The sequence below is a fragment of the Triturus cristatus genome, chromosome 3_2, assembly GCF_964204655.1.
Source record: "Triturus cristatus chromosome 3_2, aTriCri1.1, whole genome shotgun sequence".
In the NCBI taxonomy this organism is placed as follows: Eukaryota; Metazoa; Chordata; class Amphibia; order Caudata; family Salamandridae; genus Triturus; species Triturus cristatus.
The window spans coordinates 1,103,976,599-1,104,000,212 of NC_140584.1; the positions used below are offsets into that span (position 1 = coordinate 1,103,976,599).

The 23,614-nt window shown below is 48.8% G+C and overlaps 1 protein-coding gene across 1 annotated transcript in view; it reads left to right on the top strand.

The window, feature by feature from the left end:
- Positions 1-5,802: 5,802 nt before the first annotated feature.
- PITPNM3 (PITPNM family member 3) overlaps positions 5,803-23,614 on the top strand; it is a 1,847,214-nt gene continuing 1,829,402 nt past the window's right edge. The window contains exon 1 of the mRNA XM_085649907.1: positions 5,803-5,956. Coding sequence (XP_085506033.1) covers positions 5,935-5,956 — 22 coding nt within the window. The 5' untranslated portion in view covers positions 5,803-5,934. The remainder of the gene's footprint in view (positions 5,957-23,614) is intronic.

Here is a 23,614-nt window from a genome sequence, read left to right on the forward strand (position 1 = left end):
GTCCAGGGAAGAGCCCCATGTCCATCAGGAGAGTTCTCTTCGACACTGTGATAACTTGCTTTTGTGTAGTGCTCGATGTATCAGGTTCTGAAGTCAAAATAGTATACGTGTGTGAAGCGATGGGCTTCCTCCCCAGTGAGGACACATGAAAATAATGCAAGATATCTAAGCTGCTGTTCATTTATAAAATACAATAAAAAGATTTATTAAATAAAAATTACCTTACATATAGTTGTGTGACTGAAGTTCCACATAGTACTTTAATTGATGTTATTCAGGAAAAAATGTTAACAAAGTCAGTACCATGGGAACATAAAGATGAAATTAAGGGTTGATCCATACATGGAATTAATATTTCTCAGCCGAGTCAGCTCACTAGCTGGAGCCACAGATGTTCCATTTCTGGATGACCCCTGTGATGTCAGCTGCTGAACCAGTGTCCTTGCAGCTGCTGTTGCCAAGGTCTCTCCTGACCCGGCAGTTACAGAGAGAAGAGTTATGGAGCATGGTTATTGTCAAACTATAAAAGTGATCTTGACCACAAATGCTGACATATTTGAGATAAGTATATTAAAGGGAAGCAATGAAAGCTAAGAAATACACTTTAACATTTTATAGAAGGTAAATTATATTTTTTTAAGTTCGTGGAAGTGCTAATGGTGAGATATAAGGTACAGATCAGAGGACCCGGGCTTGTCTGCCTGATGGATGGTAGAGGGCCTGCCTACTGCTGCCAGGATGCCCCCTAATGTGATCAGTGTTGATGTTCAAAAGTGGGCATCAGGGGACGCTGAATGACAGAAACTAACAGGAGAAGGGAGCATGCACAGAGGAGTGATCCACCCTCAGTCATGCATGAACATGCCAATTTGATTGCTTGAGTACAAAGATTGAAATCCCACAGTTTCCTCTCTTGCAAGTTATGACCAGGCCTACCAAATATCAAATATCTAATACATCTAACAGTGTTGCTCTTACACTGCCAAGCCTAGATGCAATGTTATCAAGCAAAATATAACAACAATTGCATTACATATCTACCTGGGTGCAAATGCTGATGTGTAACACTGTATATACAGGTACACTGTCAATTACAAATCATGAGGTCAGACCTAAACCCAAAAGAGCAGACATACAACCTCCTGATCTCCGCTGTCCGTGTGCTCTGTGGTGCCAGTCGGGGTCTTGGTTACACAACAAGATGATGGAGGAACTGTTGCGCATTGTCAAACACTCACCCCCAGTCACAGGTCTGGGTTCAATGCATTGAAATGTTGCCCAGTGTGCCTTAGTCTGGGTTTTGGTGCCGCGCTAGGAACATAAGTAGATATTACGGCACATAGTGGATGAGACAACAACACAGGGCCTTAAAAATGAAAAGAGACAGGCTATGAGTGTATAATGGTTTAACAATGTAAATGACAAGGTCAGATTTGGCTACAATTATTAGTCATTGAAAACATATTGTAAAGTCTAGTGTTAGGGTATAGCAGACCAAGTGACAGAAATCCCCTGCAGTATGTTAGTGTCACTGTCACTACAGGGACATACCTGTGTGTGTCTGTGTGTAGGAGACTCAGGACGCTGCTCAGAGTGTTTGCACATTGCAATTTGACAAACTCTGTTGCTGCGCAGTGCAAGGCGCTGCGCAGTGGTTGACTGGTCACCCTTCACTTGTGTACTTGGCTGTTAAACTGTTACTGAAGAGGTAACGTCTTTCCCCAGACAATGTTACCATGTATAAAAACAGTGGTCAAGCCAATAGGTCTCACCTTTGAGACCTCTTGACTTTTGCCAAATGCCAATAGACGTAGCTATGCGGTGGGGCATCCCTGGTCCTATGCCGCGTGCCTAAAGAATGGAAAAAAAGCTTTGGAAGCGCCATGCATGCGTGCACCTACAACATGCGCAGCCGCTTTTTAGGTCGAGCCTAGCGTTGCAGCACATGAGCTGCTCGCTTTGCGAGGCATGCAGTATTCAGTATAGCGTCGAAGCTTCGTGGAAGTTCTGCCCACTCTCCACCCATCATTTTCAGTGGCTTGTGTCTTAAATGCTCCCTTCCGGTTGGTTGTAGGCGTGTTAGTCCCTCCTTATGACGGCCATGCCGTCATTTGTGTCCTTCCATGGCTACTGGCCCCTTTACTGCACAGACTACTTTCTTCCCGTGCCCCTCATCCCGCAGTCCGATGCCTACCCGCCCCCCCGATCGTGCCCTGCCGCCCACCCGCACGCTTGTTTGCAACACAATAGGTCTTGCATAAATGCGAGTCCTATTGCACCGCAAATGCTTGTTCTTTTTCTTTTTAGTTATTCGTCCAAGTTGGATTGGTAACTAAAAAGAAAAATGTGTGAAAGTGTTTTCTTTTTAGTCTGTAGGGATAGTAGCAACATTGGGGAGGGAAGCAAGGGGGCGCAAGAGGGTGGGGCAGCAACACAAGGGGGTTAGGGTGGAAGCTACACAGGACCATGGGTGGGGGGGGGGTGGAAGCAAGATGTGGGCATCGATCGGGGAAGCAACGCGAGGGGGGAATCAAGAGAAAGATTTAAAAAATGAAAAAAGTTGCGCCTGCAAAAGCAAGCAATGGTTGGATATAGTAATGAATAAATGCTGCAGAGAAGAGACAAACACAAGAACAGCATGAAAATCCCACACTAACAGGCACATGCCAGTGAGGGGCGGGCGGTAAACCCACTGTATGCCAACATTATGTTTTGCAAAAAACTTACATTCGCTGTCTTAGGCGAGGCCGAAAAATGCCAGACAAATGAGGTCACTATCACAAAACGTGCCGCATTTCACCACATAATAGCCATTTTCTTGACGCAATAATTTAATTAAGTTTAAATATGGTCCTCTCCTGTCCCACAATGCAAGTGCCCCAGCATATAGGTTGCTTCCGTGTATATACATCACACTGTGTATGTACATCACACTGTGCCTTAAAAACCCATGCATGGGTATCAGGTCCGGCACATTAAGATGTTTACTCGGCTGTTTAGGAATCGGATATGTGCTTGCCTGAAAGGCTAAGTATGCAGGGGCCACACACTCTGGCATGTGGTTTGTGCGGGTGGCACAGTGCCTGCGCGGTGTGGGCATGAGTCTGCGTGACTCGCTCACAGTTGACACCCGAGGATGTAAGCATGCGTGTTTCTCACGCAGAGACAGTCCGAGAGAAAGCGGGGGAGAGTTAAGGTGTACCCTGTCGGATGCGTGCGTGTGTTTCTCACACTGTGTCATTCGTAAACAGGCATAGAGCGAAGCTTCCACATTGTACCCTGCAAGGTGCGTACGTGCGTGTGTTTCTCACGCGGTGTTCTTCATAGGCAGGCACGGAGATAGAACGACTTGCTCACCCCTACAGGGTGCGTGTGTATATCACCCGGTGCCCTTCATAGAAAGGAACTAGGGAGAGAGCCTCTCGCGGTTTACCCTGGAAGGCGATTGAGTCTCTTGCGCACTTTCATGTAGAAAGAGTCAGAGAGAGACTCTCACGGTGGGGGTGCATGCGTGTGTTCTCACACGGTGCCCTTCATCAGAGAGGGAGAGAGTCTCTCACTGTGTATCCTGCAGGGTGTGTGCCTGTATGTTTCTCACTCGGCGTCCTTCGCAGGCAAGAAGAGAGAGTCTCCCACGGTGTATACCCTGCAGGATGCGTGCGTGTTTCTCACACGGTGCCCTTCATAGACACGCAGAGAGAGGGGGCTCTCACGGATACTCTGCGTGCGTCCGTATCTCACACGATGCCCTTCATAGACATGTAGAAAGAGAGAGTCTCTCGTGGAGTACCCTGCAGGGTGCCTGCATGCGTGTCTCGCACAGTGCCATTCATAGACCTGGGAGGAGAGAGTCTCTCAAGTTGTTCCCTGGAGGGTGCGTTCGTGTGTTTCTCACACGGTGCCTTTCATAATACATGTGGAGAGAGAGAGTCTCTCACTGAGTACCCTGCAGGATGCGTGCGTGTCTCACGCGGTTCCCTTCTTAGACATGCAGTGACACGGTGTACCCGGCAGTCTGCCTGCGGGTGTCTCTCACACACAGGCTAGGGGAGAGAAGCTCTCGCTGTGTACCTCGCAGTCTTCCTGCGTGTGTCTCTCACACACAAGCTGGGGGAGAGAGTCTCTCACAGCATACCCTACAGTCTGCTTGTGTGTCTCACACACAGGCTGGGAGAGAGAGTCTCTCACGGTGTATACTCTGCAGTCTGTGTGTGTGTCACAGGCTGGGAGAGAGAGTCTCTCACGGTTGCACCCTGCAGTCTGCGTGTGTGTCTCACACACAGGCTGGAAGAGAGAGCATCTCACGGTGTACCCTGCAGTCTGCCGTGTGTATCTCACACACAGGCTGGGAGAGAGAGCATCTCACGGTGTACCCTGCAGTCTGCCGTGTGTGTCTCACACACAGGCTGGGAGAGAGAGTCTCTCACGGTTGCACCCTGCAGTCTGCGTGTGTGTCTCACACACAGGCTGGAAGAGAGAGCATCTCACGGTGTACCCTGCAGTCTGCCGTGTGTGTCTCACACACAGGCTGGGAGTGAGAGTCTCTCACGGTTGCACCCTGCAGTCTGCGTGTGTCTCGCACACAGGCTGGAAGAGAGAGCATCTCACGGTGTACCCTGCAGTCTGCGTGTGTTTCTTACTCACAGGCTGTGAGAGAGAGCATCTCACGGTGTACCCTGCAGCCTGCCGTGTGTCTCACATACAGGCTGGGAGAGAGAGTCTCTCACGGTGTACCTTGCAGTCTGCGTGTGTGTATCACACACAGGCTGGGAGAGAGAGTCTCTCCTGGTGTATACCCTGCAGTCTGCGCGTGTGTCTCACACACAGGCTGGAAGAGAGAGCATCTCACGGTGTACCCTGCAGTCTGCCGTGTGTGTCTAGCACACAGGCTGGGAGAGAGAGTCTCACGGTTGCACCCTACAGTCTGCTTGTGTGTCTCACACAGAGGCGCAACTAGAGCCAAATTTCGGGGGGGGGCTGAGCAAACATTTCGGGGGGGGGGGGGGCTGAACTTTAAGCAATAGGCAGAGTGGAGCTACAGGGGCTCTTAGAAGGGGTGAAACAACAGCAAGGCCTCATTAACATGCAAATGGTCTTTTAAAGACCTGTGAAGTGCTCGGGTGCGGCTGCTTTTTTGCCCGGGAAGGTGTCTCATCCCGGGCTGCCACACACGACGGGGGGGGGGGGGGGGGGCTGAAGCCCTGTGAGTCCAATGGGTGTTGCGCGCCTGGTCTCACACACAGGCTGGAAGAGAGAGCATCTCACGGTGTACCCTGCAGTCTGCGTGTGTTTCTTACTCACAGGCTGTGAGAGAGAGTCTCTCACGGTTGCACCCTGCAGTCTGCTTGTGTGTCTCACACACAGGCTGGAAGAGAGAGCATCTCACGGTGTACCCTGCAGTCTGCCGTGTGTGTCTAGCACACAGGCTGGGAGAGAGAGTCTCACGGTTGCACCCTGCAGACTGCGTGTGTGTCTCACACACAGGTTGGAAGAGAGAGCATCTCACGGTGTACCCTGCAGTCTGCCGTGTGTGTCTCGCACACAGGCTGGGAGAGAGAGTCTCGCGGTTGCACCCTGCAGTCTGCGTGTGTGTCTCACACACAGGCTGGAAGAGAGAGCATCTCACGGTGTACCCTGCAGTCTGCCGTGTGTATCTCACACACAGGTTGGGAGAGAGAGCCTCTCACGGTGTATACTCTACAGTCCTCCTGCGCTCTCTCCCTGCGCCCTGCCCGCGCCCGCTCATTCACACTTCCCCAGCCCGACGGAGGCCTCCTCCTCCCTCCCACCGGAGGAGCTAGCAGAGGCAGCCGAGGGAAGCGCCCGAGCAGAGCCATGCAGCCGCCTGCGCTCTGAGATCTGCGCGGATGTGAGCTCTGGGGGCCGGGATACCTGAGCAGGGCAGAGACGGGCAGGAGCCCGCCGGGGCAGGACATGGCGACCTCGTCAGGGCCAGGTGAGCCGGCGGGGCGTGCACTGCAGCGCGGGAGGGGGCGGGGTGCGTGCACCTGGAGGCGCGGGAGCATGCCATCGCGGCGCTGCGGGAGGCGCTGCAAACTGTTGCAGAGCAGGGAGGGCTGTGACATGCAACCAGAGCGACGCACGAACTGCCCTGGGGGGGGGGGGGGGGGGCACCCTGCCTCTACGGGGCTGGAAGAGACACCCTGACAGTGCTGGGCACTGACTGCGCCTGGCTGCGCGGGGCATCTGGCTGGGGAGGAGGGGTGGTCCTGATGGAAGTGTTTGGCGGTTCCTGACACTGTGTTGGCAGTTATCCCCTGATGGGGTCTGGTGAGCACTGGCTGTCCCTGGCCGCGCTGAAGCTGGTGCCCCATTAGACTTGGTTTGAGAGAGATTCCCTTGTAGGGTCCCGGAGGCACTGTCTGTACCTGGCTGCACTGGGTGAAGGGTGATGCCATGGAGGAGACGTGGTCTGGAGAGAGAATCCCTGTTAGGGCCCCATGGGCACTGTCTGTACCTGGCTGCGCTGCGGGGTGTGTGTGGAGGGAGAGGGGCGGGGGGGGGGAGTGGTGGTCGCAGCGCAGTGCAGCTGCATGCCATGTTACAGTTGGTTTGGAAGAGATTCCCTGGTAGGGTCTGGTGGGCATGGTTGGTACCTGGCTGAGCTCAGGGGGGCTATTAGAGTTGGTTTTGGAGCGCCTTGTAGGGTCTGGTAGGCGCTGTCTGCCCCTGGCCGTACTGAAGTAGGTGGATGAGGATGACGGTGCTTGCTGGGCACTGCCAGTATGTTTCAGCATGGGCTTGGGTGAGGCGCCTTGATAGCGTTTCTTGGCACTGCCTCTGTGTTGGGAGACAAGCCTGCCAGTGTTTTCAATGGGCACTGTCTTGGCGTTTGTGTCTGCATGGTAGCTGGAGGGCGGGGTGACGAGACATCAGAGGGGCAGGGGGGGATTGGGAATACCTGGGTGGTGTGTGGTGGGCACCGTGCGTCTCAGGCTGAGCTCGTGGGCATCCTTGTTGTGTTCGCTGTGCAGTACCTGTCGGTGGCAGAGCCGGTGACTTGTAGGGCTCGTTGGCACGCGTTGACACTGGTCATACTGCGGAAAAGCCCGCACATTTTTCGGCTGGCACTGGCTGTCTCTGTCAGTACTTAACGGGGTGCCCTGCAGGAAATGCCCTCTGAGCCTGGCTCGCTGTGCAGGGGAGATGCCCTCCCGGCTTGTTGGGTGCCCTCATTACTGATGGCGATGCCCTGGCAGAGTTTGGTTTGCACTGCCCGCCCGTCTTTGCTTATGCCCTTGTGGTGATGGGTGGACACTGCCCTGTCTGCCCGTGCTGTAGGCAGTGCCATTCCACAGGTGGGCGCACTTTTTAGGTATGTGTGTGGGTCATATGCCATGGCAGCGCCTGGTTGGACTGTACGTCTCTGCCTATGCTGGGTAGACGCCCTGGCAGTGTTTATTTGGGATTGCTCGCCTCTCTTTGCATAAGGGCATGCTCTGGCACTGCCCTTCAAAAGATGGCATTCTGTGATGGGCGCGTTCATTCCCTGTTTGCTCTGGGGGTGTCCTTGCATTGTCAGCTTACACTGCGCGTCTCCTACTGTGCTGAGTAGGCGGACTAGCAGTGCCCGGTGGGCGCTCCATGTGTGTTTGGAAGGGGGTCCCTGACAGCGTTTTGGGTCTGGCCCTGCGACTGCTGGTGGGCACTACCTTCGCTCACTGCCTCCTCTGACGGGCGTCTTTCCCCCGTCCCCGGTGGACTCTGAGAAAGGTGCCCAGGACGGACATAAAAGCTGCCTTTCAGTAATCAGAGAGTGTAACCGGGCACCAGAGATGGCAACCTGCAGGGAAGCGGAGCTCTCTGGGTAGTCACGGCGTCTGCACGCTTATACATGCTAATCAAATTCAGTATCCTGCTAGAAGCGAATACAGGCACTTTTCACAGAAAAGAAAAACTTCCCTAAAAGTTCCAGAACTTTTGTTCCAAAGAGTTGCGATAGAACATCGAAACCACTACACTTCTAATGCATAATGTGCCGCTGCGTCGTACTGCAGACAACGGCACCATTTATGGCTACGTTTACCCATTTCCCAAATCGAAAATCCATATTTTACTCGTCCCCCGACACCTAATTGCAATTAAAACCACCCGTGCTGCCGAGAATTCGACAGCCGTGTCGTAAATCTTATACATTCTGTGATACAGACTGCACCCTTCCAACGATCTCACACACTCCGAAGCTCGTTTCACCAAGCGGGGGGTTACGGTTCAAGAGAATTCCCCTTCACCCAATGCGCGCATTCCAACCACTGACCCTTCATTTCTTTATGTTCATTTTCTTAGTATAGTGCGAAAGAGGCAGCTTCAAGGCGCCGTTTGTGGGATTTCTTACAGGTTTGCATACAATTCTTCGGAGCGTAAGGATACAACATGACATGTAAACACAAGAATAGGGCGAGGATAGAGGGTGCTTCAGTCTAAAACTGTGCTTGAGTTTCCAGTGCTCACTGACTGCTAACAAAACGCCCATTTCGTGTCCTCGCCTTGTTATTTGGCACCAGCGAGTGGTAGCGCCTAAGGCAGTGGCCTTACCCTACCCCTGGAGGCCCGGCCCGGTCCAAAAGCAAGCAGGAACCTGAATGCGAGGTAGGTGCATGTCCAAGACAGACCAGGTCGTGTCGCTGCTGTAAGTGGTCTTATATGGGATGTGACTCCATAGGACCCGGACACCCCCCATCTCGCCCCTGCTCCCCCAAAGTACCCACAAAGGAACCTCACTCCTGATGTGGGAAAAACAGGCCATGTTTAATACAATAATTATTCACAAACATGACAATCAAATAACATTTGACAATTTAAGGTTATGAATTTAACACCACATGTATTTCAACTTCGTGTTCATACTTCACAACCTAAATATTCATCTATACCAGAGTACCCTCCAGCACCAAGGGGGCCTCCAGGCTCGCGTCCCCGCAGTTTGAGAACCACGCAATGCGCAACCCACCTGCGTCCATGAGTGGTGAGCCCCCAAACCCTAGATCCTTGTCCGTGTATTACCGGGGGCCCACCCCTCGCCACCAGGCTGTTCAAGGAGGCTCGTGTGACCTGTCGCCCTTGCCTCCCCAACAGCCGGTGTCCCCATTCTCCCTGCGGAGAGCTTACCATCTCTCCCCTCAATGCTGGGTTCAGGAGTATGCCAACAGGCCTCCCGTTGTCTTCAATTACAACCCTGTGACCTCTATTCCGCAACCCCCTCACCACAACTAACCAGATGAAGCCCTAAATTTAAGGGACGGGTGGGTGGGAGATTCGGAGTCGTCGTCGTCTTCGCAGTAAGAGAGGATGAGTGGAGGCGAGAACCGGGCCTAAATAGCCCCTACGCCCCACCTCCACCCATCCTGACCGGAAGTGTGCGCTCGCCCAACGTTGCTTTGCCCCGGAAGAACAACCGCTGCCCGGCAGCCAATCGGCTGCTGGCAAAGCCACCGAAAAGGGGGTGTGTCGCACGGGCGGGGGGAGCCGGGTCCTAAGGGCGCGCTTCCGGATGGTCGCGCTTGGCAGTCAGCCCTTAGATATATGTCGAGGTGATGAAGACAAGTCACCAAGGGTTGAGAAAGGCTGCACCACGAATACCAACCCTAAAACGAGTAAAATGTCTCCCATACTGCACTATTGTTCGCAGAGCTTTGAGTGGGCCGGGTCCTGCCGGTGCTCAGCACCGGCAGTTCTAAAAAGCAGGTGCTGAGACCGGTCCCGATCAGGCTCCACAGGCTTGCCATCACCCCGGGGTAGAAAAAACACTGAACTCTGCTGCAGCGCCACCTACGCCGCCCTCGATGTGACTTCAGTGAGACTCGTTCTAGTTCTTTCACGGCCTCAGCATTTCAAAACTGAAACATTTTCAATGTTCTATACAAGGAAGCCACAGTTGTTTCTTATTTATATTAGGAAACTAACAAGCATTGTCAAAAACAACAGCGCTGGCTTGTTGTAGGTGTAATGTTACTTGTCGTATTATACAGCTGGCCTGGATGCAATGACAGAAGCACAGATTTTTAGCTTACTGTGTTTTTAAGCCACGCCCTAAATTACACGGGCCACGCCCTCTGAAAGACCCCCCCCCCCCCAGTTTTTTAATTCCACTTTCTAAATGGCGAGGACACCCTCTTTAACCCTTCAATTACACCCCAAAGCCCTCCCTAGCCTAGAGACCAGTCCAGGCAGCCCAGGAGTGGAATGCCAGAGCTCGTGCAGGAACTGACATCACCTGTCCCCATCAGCCAATCAGGTGGCATAGGTAGCCTGAGAGGCCCTCATGGAGCCATCCCAGCAGCTCCAGTCCTGGGGCCCTGTTGTGTGATGACAATAAAATGACAGCATTGTGAGTGGCCCGTTTTGGGATCCCAGGGTTGGGGGGGGAAGGGGTTCTGCTCCGTGTTATTCTGAGTAGCCTGGTGATTCCGGTCCCCAGGTTATTGGATCAGAGAATGCCAGACCTGGATGGCCAGGTACTACCCACACCCCCTCCTCCCTTATCAACCCAGATAATGACATGAGAAGAGTTTTGGATGTGGGGGTCGTAAAAAACCCCGGCCGTATTTATTAACATAAAACTTAAAACATAATTAATATATACAATATTTACAAAATACGAGGTGAAACATTGCATTCCATTGATTACATTGATAAGCACAGATGTCAGATGGCTAACCTTAACATATCTCTAGTACAAGGTGTTTCCTATCCGAATCTAAACAAATCATCATCAATAACCATAATAGCAGTTAATTTTCTGCGTATCTATTTGAGCCTTCGGCAAGGTCAATAACTGGCGTCAGATCCTTATCAAATTATGCCCGCCCTCCAACCGGAGTGCGCATGCGCAGAGGGCCCGTTCACTGTGAGGGTACTTCCCCCCACCGGTTACCCCCGTACACTCTGTATATTATCTACATAAGGGACCCTTGCAGTTCTGCGCCGTTTACTGGCGCCATTGTGCACGTGCGGGGTGGCCAACCAGCCTAGGGAAAGCGTGACTCCCCCCTCCCCCGCACCCATCCAGCCAACCGGCTGTAACTGCCCCTAGAGTTCTAGGAGAGACCACTTGTCCCTCCCCCTTGGGCGACCCCATTCAAGGATGGCGCCGCCCTCTAAGGACCTTAAATTTACTGCTCACCAATCATGACCTTACCGCCACAGGCCAGCATAGTTGACCGACTATCTGGCGCCCCCCTACCCCCAAATGCTACCTAGAGGGTCATGTCCTGCTTCTGAAGCCACCCAACCAAGCCAGCAGATTCTCTAGGAAGATTGGACATGAACATGGAGCCATCCCAGCAGCTCCAGTCCTGGGGCCCTGTTGTGTGATGATAATAAAATGACAACATTATTAGTGCCCGTTTTGGGATCCTAGGGTGTGGTGATTCCGATCCCCAGGTTATTGAATCTGAGAATGCCAGACCTGGATGCGGAGTGGCAGGCGTTGTGGGCATCTGCTGCACACGGCCGCCACCCACCCTGCTTCAGCACAATGGGGAGCGGCAAATGCTCCAACCCAACTCTCCTCCAACCCTCACCACCCATACCATGGGTAAAAAGAAAGCCCTTGCATCCAGTTACCACCTGTTCCAAGCTGGTGGTGCATAGATGTGTATTTGGACATGTAATTTTCCCAAAATGTGGAAAACCCCATTGTTTCTGCCCATGTATTTCTTGTCCTGTGATTTATTCCCCATTTAAGAGGAAATAACTTGTAACCCCTGGATCTAAGTGCTGGAATAACATCTAGAATCGGAAATCTCCCCCTCCCCGCCCCTCCACACCCAAGCCCCCTGCACCTAAATCTGGGAAACTCGCGACTAAACCATGTTCAGACTGTTTAGGTGGACTTTGGTGAAGAGCACCATTTTGGGTTTTTTGAGGGTGATCGAAGGTGTGAAATTTGTTTGACATGTAGTTCTTTAGTGCCTGAAAAACCTGTATGTAGTTCTTTTATCGGTCTTGTAGTTTCTGATAGGCGGCTTTTATAGCTTTTCGTACGTGTATAGGTTTTTTGTACTATTAAATGTCTTTCGCCGTACTTGTAGGTCCTTGGGAGGCATGGTAGTCTTTTCGAAGTCTTCTGGGTCTTTTCATTTTTTTGTAGGTCTTTTGGGTGGCACGTATGGCTTTTCAGAATCTTGCAGGTCTCTTCCTTTACTTGTAGGTATTTTGTGGGGCTTTTAAGTCCTATCGCCATGTCTTCACCGCTAGTTTCCCATCTAGCTGTCCCTGGCTTTGCTTAGGAGATCTTGGCAGTGTTTTGGTGGGGTCTGCTAGTCTCTAGTTGCCTTGAAAAATGCATTGTCTCTAATGCAGTGTCTGGCTGTCCTGGTAGAGATGCCTTGCCTGTCTTTGGTGGGCACGTCTAGCTGTCACTGGCTTTGCTAGTTGGCATATGTTGGCAGTGTTTGGTAGGAACTAGCACTTTTTAGCTGGACAGTGTTTGGTTGGCCTGACCAGTCTCTAGCTGTGCAGGGGAGAATGCTTGTTTGATATTATCGAGTACTACCATGGTACTGTCTGTCTTCTGGTGGGCATGCCTTGCCAGTGTTTGGTGGGCACTGCAGGCCTCTAGTTGTACTTGCAAGATGCAGTGTCCCTAATCGCTGACTGCTGTCAGTGTCTGCTTGTTCTAGTAGAAATGCCTTGCCGGTGTTTGGTGGGCACGTCTAGCTGTTTCTGGCTTTGCTTGTTGGCTTATGTTGGCAGTGTTTGATGGGACATGCAGGTCTCTAGTTGTACTTGCAAGATGCAGTGTCCCTAATCGCTGACTACCCTCAGTGTCTGGTTGTACAAGTAGAAATGTCTAGCTGGACTTTGGTGGGCACGTCTAGCTGCCTCTGGCTATGGTTGTTGGGGCACACTGGCAGTGTTTGGTAGAAGCTGTAGTTCCTAGCCGGAGAGTGACTGGTTGACACTGTCGGTTTCCAGGGGAGAGTCCATGGTTGATCTCACTGAGCACTACCACGGTACCGTCTGTCTCTGCTGGGGGGCATGCCTTGCCAGTGTGTGGTGGGCGCTGCTGGCCTCTAGTTGTACTTGCAAGATGCAGTGCCCCTAATCGCTGACTGCTGTCAGTGCCTGCTTGTACTAGTAGAAATGCCTCGCCGGTGTTTGGTGGGCACTCGTAACTGTCTCTGACTTTGGTTGGTGGGACACACTGGCAGTGCTTTGTAGGGACCGGTAGTTTCTGGCTGTACAGAGTCTGGTTGACATGGTCAGTTTCCAGGGGAGAGTCCATGGTTGATCTCACTGAGTACTACCACGGTACCGTCTGTCTCTGCTGGGGGGCATGCCTTGCCAGTGTGTGGTGGGCACATCTGCCTCTGGCTATGGTTGTTGGGGCACACTGGCAGTGTTCGGGAGGGGCTGGTAGTCCATGGTTGATCTCACTGAGCACTACCACGGTGCCGTCTGTCTCTGCCGGGGGCATGCCTTGCCAGTGTGTGGTGGGCGCTGCTGGCCTCTAGTTGTACTTGCAAGATGCAGTGCCCCTAATCGCTGACTGCTGTCAGTGCCTGGTTGTACTAGTAGCAATGCCTCGCCGGTGTGTGGTGGGCCCGTCTAGCTGTCTCTGCTGTTGTTTGCTTGGCACGCCCTCGCGCTCCATCTCTAGTTGTGCAGATGTTTCCAGGCAGACGATGGGTGGCTCTGAGGGTGGTGATTGCTTGTCATCAGTTCGAAGTAACAGACACACGTCCATCATTTGCTGTTTCTCTCCACCTTCAGCCACACTCCCAACCCCGAGTTACAGCCACGCACCGACACTCCCAGAAACACGCGCAGCATCTCTCCCCTCAGCAGCGCAGCCTCTGTCCATGGACCACCAGCTCTCCAGAATAACGGAACACATGATGAGGGGGGATGGGATGACACCTCCTTCGCCCCCAGCCGGCCGCACCTGCTTCAAGCAGCACTCGCTGCCAGAAAGCGTTTACACGGAGCAAGGCTTCCTTCTGGCGAGAAAAGGCTTCAGTTCCGGCCATCCCCAGCCCGGCGCTCGCCGCGTCCGTCTGCTCTGCCGCTGGCAGCACAGAGGGGGTTGGCAGCCGCGTGTGCATTAACTGCTGCCTGTTGGGGGCGATGGCTGGATGTATGCGGACGCGCTGATGCATGGGGTGTATTTAAAGTGCCTATCTGGTCTCTTATTGTTGCATTTGACATGTGTGTGCATTGTTGCCGCGCGTCTCTACGATATTTCAGTCGTTTTTACCTGTTGGTTAAGTCAGCAACACTTGTGATTTTCAAGAGACTGAAGCTTGCAGCCTGGAGCCATTTGTGGAGGAGTCCGCACTTTTGTTTCCTTCTTTGCCTTGGCACACATACCTTACATATCTGTTTCACAACACGCACTGAGAAAATCAAAATATTGCTTTACAAAAATTATTGTATATTTTTCAGCTGGCTGTTTTATGTAGTTTACTTTCTTTTCACTGGGCTCTGTAAGAAGTCCATCATGATTAAGAGACACATGTTTATTGTTTTGGTCTACGCAGTCATTGTTCTGTTCTTGTTACAGTTCACAATTCATCAGCCGACACGTGTCTCGCTCATGAGCTGCAGACTCTTATCAGGCTGTGAAAAGTCCTATCGTTTTGTCAGTAGAGACATACATTGTGAATGTTCTGTAGTTCTAAATTCATATTCTCCCTGTTTTGTGTAACACTAACTTGTAAGTGACTCTTTTGAAGCGTAGTATACTGGAATAAATGCCAACCAGTGAGCCCAAGTTTATATTCTGACGTGGGTTGGTACACATTTTTCACATTCTGTGTCCTGGCAGCAGCCTGGCCATTGGCCTTTGTGTAGTTTATTTATTATTGCCTCTTTCTTTCCATTGTTTTGTTTATCTGTTTTAAAACATTCAACTGTGAACAATAAAATATGTTGTTTTAGGATTAATGAAGAGACACTTTCCATCTGACTCTTTTCTGTAGTTTACTTTCTTTTCAGTGTTCTCTTTATTAGGGTTTTCAAACTAGCATCCACAGATTTACTCTTTTGCTTTTCTTGTTGCGTTCCATGGTTTATCAGCTGACACATGTTGCGCTCAGGAGCTGTGGCCATTTATTAAGCCCTCCAGGGCCTTATTCTTTTGTCAGGAGCTATGCAAACTGTCAGTACACCATGAAGGCTGTTTTGTGCTGTAGTGTAGCACTGGCAGGCAGCTCTTGTGACCAAGCACAGATTGGAATATGTGTCGACCTTCCTGGGACTCGTGGGGGTCCTGCAGGGGGTGTCGAGGAGGGGACCCAGTCAAATACTTATACCTCATCATTATGATTTCCCTCTCTAGCCCTCAATTATTCCAATGTTGCTAATGTCTTATGTTTGTAATTGAATAATATTTAATAATACATTTCTTGTTTGAGCAAGATGACCTTGGTACAAAGAAGGGCAATGTGTCCCGAAATGCAAAATGTACCGGAGCAAGGACACAGAATGGTTTATCAAATGATTACAAATGGAGGCGGAGGGAAATATTTAAAATCACACAACAGGTTTGAAGGGAGAAGGGCTCAAAATAAGTTATGAGGAATACGTGGCAATGTAGTGTGAGCGGAGGGTGACATGAACCCGGATATAGGCGGCGCATTAGGGAATGCTGTCCACGTTCAAAGGCCATTGCATCCAACCCCCCCCCCCCACTCACACACTTTGGTTGACTGATAAACAGAGATCAAAACAAAGGATATACAAGGTTCTCTGGCTCGCTGACACACACACACACATACATTCACACTCACACTCACTCTCTCTCTCTCACTCTCTCTCTCACACATATATCTTGCCTTTGCCTTTTCAGTTTACCTGATCATTACAGACTTTTTTGTGATGGGTTACATCATCACCGTGTTTTCTGTTTATCTCTGTAACGCTCGCGGACCCTTCTTACGATGATGCTTCTACATTCACCCGTTTGAACAGCATCACTACACTGGTCTCTCACTGTCACCCTCAGCGCTCCTACATAATTGCTGCCTGCACATTATCATTAGCGCGTTTCCACTGCGATGACGCGGTCTCATTACCGCCTCCGCTCACTGTTCTCACTATGCTATGACAATGATGTTGCTATGTTGACACAGTGCCATTGCCACGCTCACTCACTGTCTTTAGTGTGATAATACAGTGTCATTCCTGTGTTTACACCTTCTCATTGACACCATACTTACTGTAATCACTGTGATTACACACTCTTGCTCCTGTATGTACACATTATCCTTTATGCATATATATTTCCTCTTAACTGTGTTGTCAGGGTAGAGATATGGTTTATTGACTACCTTATTGGATATGTTGCTAGGAGACCAGGGTTCTAATCATGTCTGTCCTATTTCAACACATTAAGCATCCTGTGTAAATCACATTGTCTCCCTTGCACCAGTTTCCTTTGATAATGAAAACGAAGCATTTCTGACTCTTAATTAAGAACAGTATCTGCTCCAAGCACTAGGGCAGGCGAGGCTCAGACCTGCACAGAGAGACCGTCAGTTTAGACAACAACAAATCCCCTACTCATGAAATACCACTCATTAGACAAGCCCAGAATTAAAAACAACCTTTAGGGCCTGGGCAGCCCATATTATAACCCTTAAAGTGAATTGGTCATCTAAATGAATAATTAAAAATCACAATTCAGGATCTTATTGTGACAATCCACTGAATTCAGGCTAGCCCATCAAGAGTCGGCAGGGTTTTCTGCATTAGTTGATGGCTGATTGGTAATCTAAGCGCCAGAATACCCTTGGGGTGACAGTAGCGCTATATAAGTGTACCTTACATTACATTACATTACATTACAATACATTAGTAAGCCATGATCAGGAGCAGGAGGTGGGATGGACATTGTACGGGAGAGTGTGGCCCTGCACAATGATATGAACACATGCAAAGTTAGACACTTGTGGGCACTGCAAAACTTTGGATTGACATTCTCTACCCTTAGAACTTATTGGAAAGTACTCCTGCTAAAGGCAATAAAATGAAACAGAGCCCCCTCCCACTTGTTTTCTGGGGGTGTAAAGAAGGAGTTTATTAAACGAAGAATGATATGTTTCTTGTGAGGAAAAAACGCAGACTTTAAAAGAATAATGCAAACACACTGAGGGCCTGATTACGATGATGGGCGGACATTGCAGTTTGGAACTGCCCAACCTTTGGTCGGCGGTTCCGACTGCATGATTATGGTGCGACCGCCCAAAGGAAGCTTGTGCGGTGGGCGGAACAGGCCCGTAGCATAAGCTTCCATTGAAAAATGGATGTTTGTGAAAATACCTGCACCATTTAGCAGGCACCACACAGTGCACAGATGCTTAGGAGGGCACCATAGGTGCCCCCAAGGCCCCACTGCTAGGGACCTGCAATTACTTTTTCCGACAGCCTTTCCATGTCGGAAAGGCGACATGGAATGGCTGTTAGAAACCGACATCATAATTCCGATGACGAATCGCCATCATTAAGGGATTACGCTGTCTTTCTGACGCACCGACGGGTTACTTGAGGCTGTCCGAACCACGCCGGAACCCCCCGCAGGTTTAACTCCGACTGCAGTCATCCTAATACGGCGGTCGGACTGTAAACCTACCACATTATGCTGAAAGCCTCTGACTGTATGCACATAGGGATATATTTGTTCTGATGAAGTCTATGTTAGCTTACAGAATGAGACAAAACGTTAAACAGTGTTTTGTGTATAACCCATATTTTCCATAAATTAATTGTTAATTTTCCAACTACTTAGATACGTTTCTATGAATGATCTTTGGATAAAGTAACCATTTGTGTGAGGTATGTTTTTGAGTAGGCAGTTTGAATGGAAGGAGGTTGATATGTCGCATGGCTGTGAATAGACGGAACATATAATAAAGGATTAATTTAGCGTTTATGTTGTTGGACTTTTAGGTTTTAGATTTGATTATGATGTCTTATTTTTACCTAGCTTGATGATCTCTACAGACAATAAAAAGACTTTTATACTTTTATTAGGAATATTTTATGGTGTATTTTTGCTTTTTTGTTCTTGTTGAACTAAATTGTTAGCGAGTATTTCATTGATAATTATTCCCATACAGAAAATTCTGTTCAATTGTAGAATTACCTACAGGTACACCCAGAGATCTTATGCATAAAATAGACCAACTGGATGTGCACAACTAATTAATGTTGCATGTTTCATTATAAGGTGTGTGTAAGTAGCACATGAAAAAGTATTTGGTGGGGAAGACATTTAATGACTCTGGAAGGAGGCTCCTTAACTGCAAATCTAACAGAGTTTTAAATTTCCATGCATAGCCTTTTAGTTTTATCTGAATAACAAAGTAAAATAAATCTTGGCTTGTGAATTAAGCCCACTGTATCTAACAGGGCATGCCAGCACTAATAGAGCACAGTCACACACATGTCATACTTGTACTAAACCCCGCTAAATCTAGGGGTTTCAAAGAAGACACTGGTGCAATGTGTGGAAGGCCCGAGCCATTCGGAATCGGGCAACAATTAGAAAAATCGAATTTATGTCTTCACATTTATTGACCATAAAAAAAAAATTTGTATGTTGAAAATGTGTTTTTTTGTGTATGTTTTCAGTTTTAGAAGTCGTGGCTCCTCCTACGCCCTTCCTTCATTCCAGCCACAATCCTTCTCCTCCTCCTGTGTAATATTGTCTGTATTCTATGACTCTTTCAGCACGGGCTCTGTTTCCAAGTTTTGTTATGTATAACCTGCATTTTGCCATGCACCTACCTGTGTCAACTCTGCAGGTCAGTTACTACTGCTATTACTGCCTATTGCTATCATTTTACTTATCTGTTGCATCTACTAGTGAGGTTAAAAACTCTCCTCTCCCTCAAAAAATTGCCTACTCCAAATAATCCTGCTATACAAAGCACCAATACATTAAAAAAAGCCATTCTATTAATGAAACCTGACATTGATACTTGACCTATTTATGTCTAAATTACAATAATTAAAAGGAATAGAGTTCCAGGGGTAGTGTAAGCTCTTGGTTTCTAGCGCGTGCGTCCAAGAGATGCTGTACCCTTGATATTTACATGCTTCAATAAGTATGAACTGCGTATTCCATTTGCCAAATCATCCTTTTTCATCAGAAATATATATTTTTCTGATGTATCACCAACTGCCGCATATCCCCGTTATTATAAGGCGTATTTGTAATTTCCCTGAAGTAAAATATTCATCTAAGGGACGGTTATATTTGGAGAGCTACAATGTACAGTCTTTTATCTCCTGGGGATGTATTTAAACTTTTACCTCCTCGTGGAATTACAAGCTTATTAGTTAATAGGTGCTAGATTGTGAATTATAGTTGGTGCTGGCGCCTAGGTAGCATCATGGACCCATTTCTAGGTGTTATGTTAGTGCGCGCTGCCTATAAATATCTTCATAGATTGGCCACTGGAATTATGCCGCATTACACCATCAATATATCAGAAGGGTTGACAGAACGTATGTGGCAAGAAAAGCCAAAGTGTGTGGCACATTATCTGACCAATAGGAAATTATATGGTACCATCAAATAGTTATTTAGATTCTGGGCTTTTTAACACACATTGGTACTGATTGAGATGTCCATGTTTTAGAAAGCGCCTTTGTGCTTGTTATGGATGAAACGTTTACATGTGCAACAGGTTCTATTCAAAAACCTACTCAAAAGCTATTAATGATGTAATCTTTCATGTGAGCAAAGAAAAACAACTGTACTAACATTGTCCTCTCCCTCTCTCTCTCTCTCTCTCTCTCTCTCTCTCTCTCCCTCTCTCTCCTTCTCTCCCTCTCTCTCCCCCCCCCCTCTCTCTCTCTCTCTCGCTCTCTCGCACTCTCTCTTTCTCTCGCTCTCTCTCTTTCTCTCTCTCTCTCTCTCTCTCTCTCTCTCCCTCTCTCTCCTTCTCTCTCTCCCTCTCTCTCCTTCTCTCTCTCCCTCTCTCTCTCTCTCTCTCTCTCTCTCTCTCCCTCTCTCTCCTTCTCTCCCTCTCTCTCTCCCCCCCCCTCTCTCTCTCTCTCTCTCTCGCTCTCTCGCACTCTCTCTTTCTCTCTCTCTCTCTCTCTCTCTCTCTCTCTCTCTCTCTCTCTCCCTCTCTCTCTCTCTCTCTCTCTCTCTCTCTCTCTCTCTCTCTCGCTCTCTCGCACTCTCTCTTTCTCTCGCTCTCTCTCTCTCTCTCTCTCTCTCTCTCTCTCTGCCTCCTAGAGTAAAGTAGATTCAGTTAAAAAACACACATAAGACTGTGCCGGGCAGTACATAAGCAGATGCGTGCGCACTTCTTTTCTTCATCCTATCAAAGCGATGTTTTTAAACTTGTCCACAGGATCTCAGGTTCAGGTTGGCTGTGGGCAGCTACTGCTGGTCTCCTGGGAACACCTCTTCCCAGCAGGACTATACCTGCAGACCAGTGTTGTACATTACTTGATTAACATTGCACTATGAGCGGCGGCGGATCCTCCGCTATGGCGGAGGAATGTCTCCCCCCCCCCCACCCAAAAAAATAAAAATAAAACGATATTAACCACTTTCTTAATGTCGTTTTATTTTGGCTGTCGGGAGCTGAGGCTTGGGGCCGGGCCCAGAGATGATAGGCTGGTGGAGGAGTGTTTTGCACTGTAATCAGTGCGCATGACGGTTTGAGCAGCCGTCTCAGTGCGGCCAAACCGTCATCTGCACTGAAGCTCTCTGCAACCCCCGCTGCGTTGCTGGGTAGGAGAGTGCAGGCACAGACTGCCAGTCTACTTGGGAGCACAAACCCATGGTGCGCAGGCCAGTCCTGATTCTGCACTTATGCAGCATCAGGATTGGCCACAGGGGATTGTGGGAGCCTGTGCCTGCAGTGCATGGAGCCAGATCGGAGCCCGATCGGAGTGTGGATACAGGGAAGTTGTTATTTTTTTCATTTTAGTGTCCATCCCCGGGTCCCTCTGCTCCCCGCCCGCCACTTTGCCCAGATACCGGCCGCTACTCACTAGGAGGCACTTTCATGTTTCAAATATATTAGACCGTATAAAGAACTGTGAAGTGGGAAGCTTGCATAGTCAATGGCCCTTTACCATAAGTGTCACTGCTGCGGCACAGGGCGCCTGCAGGTCGGAGTGGAATAGTCTCTGCTTGGAAGCCGTCCTACGTCCCTTGCTCAGAACTCCCACCCCCCGGCCTTATTCCTTGCCCAGAGACCAAGACCCTTCATCCTCGTTCTCAGGAAAGGGCTCTGCATTGTGCCTGAGCCTTTCACCCTGCAAGGTCTTCAGCCCAAGTCCCTGACCTCCAATGTCCTCACCCACTCAGAGAGCACCTCAGTGCCTAGCACTTGCAGTTTCCAGGCCCATCATGTTGCTAAGGGATATCCTGTCCTTGATGAGCAGGACATCCTGTTGCAAGAAGGAATGACCTCTGGCAGGTAAATCTGACCTTGAATGAAGTTGGAAAACTTCTCACGCCTTCATAGAAGGCAAAGTTAAACATTGTCCACTTGTACTTGATATATAATCAAAAGTGACAATGGTTTCTTTGAATCAAGTAAGAGAGAAAAACAGTTTTTAGGTGGGAAAAAGTGTGCTTGAATCCCAACGTATAGTAAAAATACAAAGACAGTTTTATGACAAGATAATAGTCTATTCAAATTACTCGAGTAAAATGTCACAATGAATATTTCAATGCTGATGCAGTATTGCTCCATGCGATGGTGCAAGTGATGAGTGACAAAGCGAATGTGCACAGTGTAAAGGTTAGGAAATAGAGATACAGTATGACTGAATAAAGAAGGTTAGGAAATAAAGATAAAGTAGGACTGAATAAAGAAGGTTAGGAAATAGAGATACAGTAGGACTGAATAAAGAAGGTTAGGAAATAGAGATACAGTATGACTGAATAAAGAAGGTTAGGAAATAGAGAAACAGTATGACTGAATAAAGAAGGTAGGAAATAGAGATACAATATGACTGAAATACAGTATGACTGAATAAAGAAGGTTAGGAAATAGAGATACAGTATGACTGAATAAAGAAGGTTAGGAACTAGAGATACAGTATGACTGAATAAAGAAGGTAGGAAATAGAGATACAATTTGACTGAAATACAGTATGACTGAATAAAGAAGGTTAGGAAATAGAGATACAGTATGACTGAATAAAGAAGGTTAGGAAATAGAGATACAATATGACTGAATAAAGAAGGTTAGGAAATAGAGATACAGTATGACTGAATAAAGAAGGTTAGGAAATAGAGATACAATATGACTGAATAAAGAAGGTTAGGAAATAGAGATACAATATGACTGAATAAAGCTATCAGCTGAAGAGCCAGACTCCAGCGTCAGGTCAGGCCCTGCTTGTGAACATTAATGGCCTAATATAGCAAAGACTTGGGTCGCCCTTGCGCCACACAGTGGGGTGCTACAGCAATGCAAGTCTTAAGGTAGGTTTATCAAGCCACGCAAAGCCATCATTACTGGTAGACCTGGAAATGCGTCAAAAAGCTACGCCTCCTCAGGTGAGGCGTAACGAGGAGAATTATCTTTATTTCTCCTCGTTACTTCCTCGTTCTATGTGAGCTGCATTCTGCAGCACTCAAGGAAAGAGGAAAATGCTTTTCAGGATTATTGTTGTACAGGAAGAGACTCCGTCCTGCACAAGGCAATCCTGCAACGCAGGCACCCTTGTGCCATGGTGCAAAGGTGCCTGCATTGGCGCTAGGCTGTTCATTGTGCGCCAGTGCAGGTAAAAGACTGCAATATGCCGTATAATGTTAGGTACGGCGCATTCCTGCCCTTTCCTTGCAGCACAGCACAGCATAGTGACTTACTGCGCGATTTTGGAATAAATATGTCCCTAAATGTTCAGTCAATAGCGTGAGCGCTTCGACATTTCGACCCAAGGCTTTAATTGTCTGTAGGGTCTTTATCAGGACAACATAATGGTAGTTAGTATCCTCTAAAACAAAACAATGGTTATGTTTTACCACAGGGCACACTGATAATGGACTGCGTTAATGGACTATTTCTGTAGTGCAGCCCTGATATTATTGTTCTGTACCAGGCTCCACATTACTGACTTCAGTTTGTTAAAAGCAGTTCTAAAAGAAGGGGCAGTGGTAACCAGTCAGCTGCAGCCACATTTCTCTGGGCCTCACGGCTTTAACAATGGCACAACATTGCAGTTTATTCATTGTTTGTATTTGTAAAGCGCATCGTACTTCTAGGAACCTCTTCGGTGTGCTTTGGCTGGGACTTTGCGATGACTGCCGTTGAAGGCGTACGTCTTGAGAGCACGAGTGGAGGACGCCCTGGACCAATGTGGTTGGATCATCCATGTGACCACTGGGAACAGGACGGAAAAGAAGGTCGTGCAATAACCTGGGATGAATGTACGGTGGGTCTGGCATTAGACGCCAGGGTGGGGTTTTAGGACAATCTTCAAATCTATAACATTCTACCTTTTTATTTAAATGAAGGCCAGACTCCTTGCAGAACACATCATCCTCTGTGCAGTGAATCCCTCTGAATCAAAGCCCCAGATCAATCATAGCCAAGGCTAAGCCTGGAGCACTGAGGGTGAGCTCTGCTTGGAGGACACTTAAGAAAAGTAGAAGAAGTCAACTCCT